The sequence below is a fragment of the Cebidichthys violaceus genome, unplaced genomic scaffold (assembly GCF_023349555.1).
Source record: "Cebidichthys violaceus isolate CVI_PGR_0920_01 unplaced genomic scaffold, fCebVio1.0.p SCAF_183, whole genome shotgun sequence".
NCBI lineage: Eukaryota > Metazoa > Chordata > Actinopteri > Perciformes > Stichaeidae > Cebidichthys > Cebidichthys violaceus.
Window position 1 is genome coordinate 159,322 of NW_027176354.1, and position 7,172 is coordinate 166,493.

Genomic DNA, 7,172 nt, shown 5'->3' on the forward strand with positions numbered 1-7,172 from the left:
TCAGCCTCTCCCCTTCCTCGTTAAGACCTCCCTCCCCACCGCCTGATTGGCTCTGGACAGCAGCACGCAGACGCAGGACGAGTCGATGCGGATCCACCTCCACCCCGTCCGGTTGTTGGCGTCCTTGGTGAGCGCCCGGACGTACGACTGCTTGGCCTTACACTCGCTCACCCACTGCTTCTTGTCCACGCCCAAGCAGCCGGCGCCGGCCACGCCCGTCCCGACGGATTTGGGCGGCGCGGCGCCCCGCGACCGGCCGGCGACGCCGCCGAGCTGCTCGGCCTCGCGACAGCGAGTCTCGTAGAAGTACTGTTTGAGTGGTCCCGTCTGGGTCTGGATCTCCTGCAGGATGGTGACCTTCTGGCCGTGGGAGTCGATGGCCGTCTTCTTGTCGGTGACCCAGACGCTCTCCGCCTCGCACACCGACTTCTCCCCTCTCCTCCTGTCGATCAAGTGCGAGCGCTTGTCCCGTCTAACGGGTCGGGCGGCGTCGGTGACGCTCGGGGAGTCCGCCCAGCTCGGAGTCCTGTCGATGGCCCGGTCCCCGTGACCCTCGATGTGCATGTCCTCCTGCTCCTCTCCGTCCCTGTCCTCCTCCAGCAGGCCGGTCTCCAGCATGAGCAGGAGAGGCGGGTGCTCCGGAGGCGACGGGGACGGGGAGAACAGGACTCGGGGGTGCGCGTCCAGGAACATCTCGTCCAGCCCCGTGCCGAGACCCGCGTCCTCGGCCAGACCTCTTCCAGCCCCCGGTGTCCACGCGCTTCCTGTCCCGATTGTAGGCGGACCTGGTCCTCTTTGACCCTTCAGACTAGCAGCAGGACTGACGGCAATCTGTCTTTCCGTAGAGTCCTGGCGATTGTCCTTCTCGTCCACTAAACTGGAGTAGTCTCGCCTGCTGCTGCCGTCAGCTTCCAGGTCCTTTGGCAGAGAGTCCTGGTTAACATCCTCGGCCCTGAGCGTCCCTCCTTCCGTGGGAACGTCCACGCCGGCTCTGCTTCCGCCATCGCCGCCTGAGTTGCTATTTGACCGGTAGGCTCCTCGGTTCTCCGCCCCGAACGTCCCGTCGTCTGCGGAGGACTTCGCATAATCCCGCCGGTTCTGGAGGTTTTGTCCGTTGTAGTCCGCCCGCGAGGCATTTCCTCCGCGGGAGTCGTCGTAGTCCGCGGCGGGCGCCGCGAGGCGAGCGGCCGGGTCATGGCGGCGCTCCGTCGGCGCGGCGGCAATCGTGGACACGGGGTCGTGGGGGAATGGCAGGGCCGAGGCAATCACCATGGCAACCAGGGGAAGCCAGTGCATCACTCCCGGGACGTATCAGCTGAGGAAGCAAAGAGACGGGAGAGGACCGTTATTCTACGCAATGTGAGACGTGTCTCGTACGAGCTAACCTCAGCACCTGAGTTAAGAAGTGAAGTGAGAGGTTCTACTGGGGGGCCCGGCGGCGTCGCGGGCCCCGCAGCTCTAACCGCCGGGGTACGGCTTTAACGTCTTTGGCAGAACTGGAGCTCACCATCTGCCCTCCTTTTATTTCTTTTGTTCTGTTTTCTATCATCCGAGGATCTGGGAACGTCTTCAACAAACACGGTTTAACTCAGATCTACTTGTGAAAACTCACAAATTAGAAGAAAGCATCCGAGGACCTCAGGTATTCTAGTGGATTACACCTGGGCCGTGTGTGTGTGTGTGTGTGTGTGTGTGTGGGTGTGTGTGTGTGTGTGTGTGTGTGTGTGTGTGTGTGTTCTCCTGAGAGAAGATGATGTCTGAACATGATATAATTCATCTGCATTCATGGCTATTGTAAACAACCGGCCTGCCGCGACCTGCATTATTTAAACTTTGTGCGGCTTGTTATCACAAAGGGGATTAATCTACAATAAATAAATATTGCAGAATCTGTACAATAAGAGTTATGCAGCAGCTGCAGCAGCAGCAGGCCTCAGAAACAGTGTGGTTGAAAAGGGTCGAGCGTGTTGCTAAAATGTTGTTCAAAGATTATCGAAGAGCTGCAACGATGAGTCGATTAGACTGTTTCTCCTCTCATATTATTATGAATTGGATACATCTTTTGGGTTTTTGACTTTTTTGGCTTTGTGCACTTTTCGCGATATTTTTTTTTTTAAATCGAGAAAATAACACGCAGATGAATTAAAAAAGAGTCCTCAGTTAATTCTTTGACATGAATGAGATTAAAATGAGCCTTTAACTACATTTAACTACATTAAACACCAGATGAAAGCCACGCGGTGACACACCGGAAAGTCATTATGACGACATGAGTCCATGAGTCAAATCACACACTCCCTCCTGTAAGCCCAACGTAAACATCTTCAGGTAGTTTGTCACGTCTGACATCATGAGTCATGATGCCCCCCCCACACCCCACCCCCCCCCCCGTGACTAACTGGGTAAATATCCCAGCCACCCCTCCGTGCAGCGGGGGGGGGGGGGGGGGGGAGGAGGGGGATGTGCGTTTGGCCCTCCGGCGCTCAGGAGGTGGTGAGCGCTGTTGCTTGAAAGCAGGGAGGAGGTCACTGGAGAAGAGTTAAAATAGGTGGAATGATCAGAATGTCAGAGATGCAGCTTTACTGGCGAGGCTCCTTCACTTCACGGCCTTCCTCAGGCAGCGAAGAGAGAACGAGAGAGAAAGAGAGAGAAAGATAGAGAACGAGAGAGAAAGAGAGAGAGAAAGATAGAGAGAGAGAAAGAGAGAGAAGACGAGCGTGAAGGAGTGGCTCAAAAAGGTGACTGAGTGGATGTATCCGTGTCCATCAGTGTGTGTGTGTGTGTGTGTGTGTGTGTGTGTGTGTGTGTGTGTGAACATGTGAATGAGTGACGACAGTAAAGCCTCTCGGTGACAGCTCGTGTGTGTGTGTGTGTGTGTGTGTGTGTGTGTTGCTCGGCGGGGCCACACCCTTCGCAACGCCGCGCAGCTTGCCGAGCAGCAGCGAGGGTTTGGTTCGACGCGGTCGTCACGACGATGGTGAATGTCATCGAAAGCGCGTCGAGCTTCCCGTTGGCTCCCGGCTACCGATCCGCCCCGGGCCTGCCGGACAAACCCGGGTGTGCTGTGGGCTGAAGGGCTGAGAGGAGAGACGTACAGACGCCGTATATACGTCTCTGGTAGAGACCTGTCAATCATAAGGTAGCCCCGCCCCCTAAATCATCCCCTGCTTTATGGTCTGTTTGACTCTAAATGTTCCATAATGTACTAAATGAACATCATGCTGTATTGAAGAAGACTGTAAACTAGAGATTGAGACCATAAACTCATGTTTACAATGTTTACTGAGGGAATAAATCAAGAGAGAAGTAGAGTCATTTTAGACTAGACTTCTATACAACCAGAGGAGTCGCCCCCTGGTGGACACTAGAGAGAATGCAGCTTTAAAAGACACTTCCTGATCTGGTTAAAACAAGCTTCAGAGGTGTTTGTTCAACGAGGTAAATACTCCTCTCGTGAATGTTTTAAGAAGGTGGGCGCTAACACGTGTCTTTAGCTCAGCGGTGGTGACCGTGGTGGAGCTCCTTCACAGCCTGACGTCTCGCTGAACAAAACCCTCTACCATTGAGATTGTTTTGGCCCGCTGTCAGAGGCCCGTCCTCTCTGCATGCTCCTTCAGGGTTCCCTTGGAGGCGCTCACAGTTCTCTTAAGTGGGTCCTTTGTGAAAACAAGCGGCAGCGCTTCATCGCCGCGCTCCATTTGCCGCAAAGACACGCGTCGTTTGCCGCTCGTACCGCGAAGGCTAGACGAGCGCCGCGACGTAACCCAAACCCAAACCCGGAGCACTCTGGACCCCCCCCCCCCCCACAAGACAAACACACACTTAGTAGATAAAACCCCACTCAACGGCGCACACTTGTGTTAATCCTCGACCTCCGGAGCCCCGACGCTCTTCCAGAGCATGAGACCACGGGACCAGGGACAGGAAGCGACCACGTCAGCGAGCAAAACTCCACCGGTAAACAGACTGTAGCAGGATAAACGATGACATTAGCGGCGAGAGGCCGAGCGCCGGGGGAAGCCGCTTCTTCTCGTTTCGCGTTCCAGAGGAGAAACTGAGCAAAACTGTAACATTCGGAGCGTCGTTGGAGACGACCCCGGAGGACATTTTTCAGTGGCAGCTGGAGACGGATCCATTTCACTCCGCTTTTCAACTGGTCTTACGACGCGCCGCGTTTTTCCTCCCTCTGAACCACGAGGTTCGTTACCGGCGGTGACACTGTTGTTCTTATTGTGAAGCACCCTGAAGCTAGGCCGACATTAAAGGCTCCGTCATCTTTATTATGACAATCATTCAAATGATCAATCTGGAGATTCTTGATGACTATGAACTTCTTCTTTCTCTCCCGGCGATCGACCGATCGCCCTGAAAGCATCGCCTCGCTCTAAAACTGTTAGGACTATTAGTCCCGGCCGGCGCCCCTCGTCAACGCAGCAGCAGCAGCAGCTTCGGGCGTTTTGAAAAAAAAAAAACACGACAAACACGAAACTGCAGAAGAACAATAAAGGAAAGTGGCTCTGCAGTAAATCTGGCCCTCTGGCAAATTGGTCTGACTCCTGTTTTGAGTGCTGCTGGTGTGAACCGCGGGGGGGGGCTGAGTGAAGGAAGGAATCAGAGGGGGGGGGGGGGGGGGGGGGTTACGGTAGAGAGAGACCCTCCCCAGGAAACAGATGCCATAAAAAGCAGCCCCCACACCTGGCAGTGGCTACACCAACAGCAGACAGTGGCTGCACCAACAGCCTGTTAACAAAGTACCCACCCCCCCCCCCCCCCCCCCTCCTCCTCCTCCTCATGTGTGGCTAATGTCAGACACGTCCACCTGACGGAGAGTTTAATGCACTCTGTGTTAGTGTTAGGACCAGGACCAGGCCTAACCTAATCCTGGCCTGTGCTTTGAAGTCTGGATGTCTTGGAGGCCGGTTCTTGCTCCCCGCCTCTGCATCTTTCTGCGGACTTTGTGATGAGTCCGGGGTGGGGGGGTGGGGGGGCTGATAAAAGTCCGGAACGCATCCGAGCGTGAGCGTCACCGACGGCGACGCGGAGATGACGCACGCAGGTTGAATGTTTGTCCTCTCAGGGAGCCGCACGGAGACGGGCCTCGGCCTCGCCGGACCACCGGGCAAACAGAACATTAGTTCCAGCTCTGTGGTCGTTTCACAGCAGAGGTCCTCCTCCTCCTCCTCCTCCTCCTCCTCCTCCTCACATCAGATGAAACGTCTCTATCAGTCACATCTGTCTCATCACGTGACGACAACAACAACAACAACACTCTCCTGGTGAGCAGCGGTGGAACGTAACCAAGTACATTTACTCTATACTTCCAACTTTAGAGGTACTTGTACTTCAGTATTTCTGCTACTTCATACGTCACAGTACATTTCAGCCTGAAGTACACGTCGTACTCCACTACAGTCATCCGACAGCTTTAACACAGCGAATGCATTACGACGAAATATTATAGATTGAAGTAAAACTTTATTGATCCCTGTGGGGAAGCATGAGGTCATTAAAATAAGCTCCGCCTTCAACAGCTGATCATTAATACGTGTTATAATCCAGTAATATATAATATATATATATGATGCAGAAAACGAGTACTTTTGGTACTTTATATTTTGATGCCATTACTTCTGTGTGAGTATTTCAACGTGTTATTGCTAGAGGAGTACTTCCTCCTCCACCACACCACCACCGCTGCTGATGATGATGAGATACTGTACATAGTACTGCAATATAATAACACAACATATATATACTTTTTTTAAAAAAAAGCTGACATCACACAGAATGAATGAATGTAACTCTATAGGAGCTATAAACGCAGTAATACTTCTATTCTCAGTGATTATTGATCCCGCGGTGTTCAGCCTCTTTATGACAACATCAAATGAAGACATCAGCGGCAGGTTCGCGTGTGTGTGTGTGTGTGTGTGTGTGTGTTGTGTGTGTGTGTGTGATCTACCTGCGGGTGAGGATTGTGACTCGGTAGCTCTCACCTCACCTTGACTGACTGCCAACGACAACAACAACATGGCACAGTAACAGCGAGGCTGCACGACTGCCAACGACAATAAAGACAAGTGGACACGGGGACTCAACGTGATTCAATGTGGTGCGGAAAAAAAAAGTTAAAAAAAAAGAAGTAAAAAAAGTTTAAAAAAATGCATGAAATATGTAAAACGTAACATTTAATTTAAATAAAATAATAAAAACAGTTTGGCGTTTATGTCTGCATGCATGGGTAAGTAAATAAGTGAGAAAATAAACGTATTAAATACATAAATAAGTAAATACTGCTGATAAATTGACCTGGTTAAATAGCGCAGAGCTGCCTAACAGACTGTAGGTAGACGACACGTGAACACACGCGCGCGCGTGTGTGTGTGTGTGTGTGTGTGTGTGTGTGTGTGTGTGTGTGTGTGTGTGTGTGTATTAGTTAGTATGTTGTTTAACACACGCGAGGCCTCCGTGCGTGATTGAAAGCCACGTACCGTTGAGGTGAGATCCGGACCCCGCGTCCTTCCAGCTGACACCGCATTGATTATAGAGTCCCGTCGCAGTTACTCAACTGGTTCCTCTCAACGAAAACGAACTCAACAGACGCCGTCGCACGGAAACCACAGAGCTAAGCGCGGACATTTCTTTCTTCTTTTGACACTCCGTGACATCGCATGTGCCGAAGAGGAGAAAGTAAAGTAACAAAATAAAATAGAATAGGAGTAAAGAAAGCTCTCCTGTCCCTGGGAGCGCTTCTACTGGACCAGGGGGAAGCTGGACTGTGAAGCCCAAGAAATGTGGAACACAAAAATGTCAAACGCGCCACAAAAGTTGAGATATTCCCATGAGTTGTTACTCCTCCGCGGCGGACGGGTGGAAAAGTATGTCAGTGAAGAAGTTGGCCAAATGTTTTAAGACCTGAACTCCGCCTGAAACGCGTTTAAGTCGGACAACTGGTTAAGCTAGCGCGACAAGCTAGCACAACTTCCGGTATGCGCTTTCAAAGTAAAAATCCGCTGCGCGACATCGGTACCGCGGTGCTTTTATTTCGAAGACGAAAAAACGGCCACTTCCGGCGCAACTTCTTAACTGCTGCTCCGGTTTTCTCCTGAGAAGCGCAAAGACGGAGGCCGTGTGTGTGTGTGTGTGTGTGTGTGTGTGTGTGTGTGTGTGTG

At 52.2% G+C, this 7,172-nt stretch overlaps 1 protein-coding gene across 1 annotated transcript; it reads right to left on the reverse strand.

Annotated features, from left to right (window-relative positions):
* On the reverse strand, positions 1-6,930 carry LOC137874302 (neurotrophin-3). Its single transcript, XM_068712935.1, has 2 exons — positions 6,492-6,930; positions 1-1,315 (listed from the first exon to the last, which is right to left on the reverse strand). The coding sequence occupies exon 2, from the start codon at positions 1,294-1,296 to the stop codon at positions 1-3; it is 1,296 nt and encodes a 431-aa protein (XP_068569036.1). The 5' UTR covers positions 1,297-1,315; positions 6,492-6,930.
* Positions 6,931-7,172: the final 242 nt, after the last annotated feature.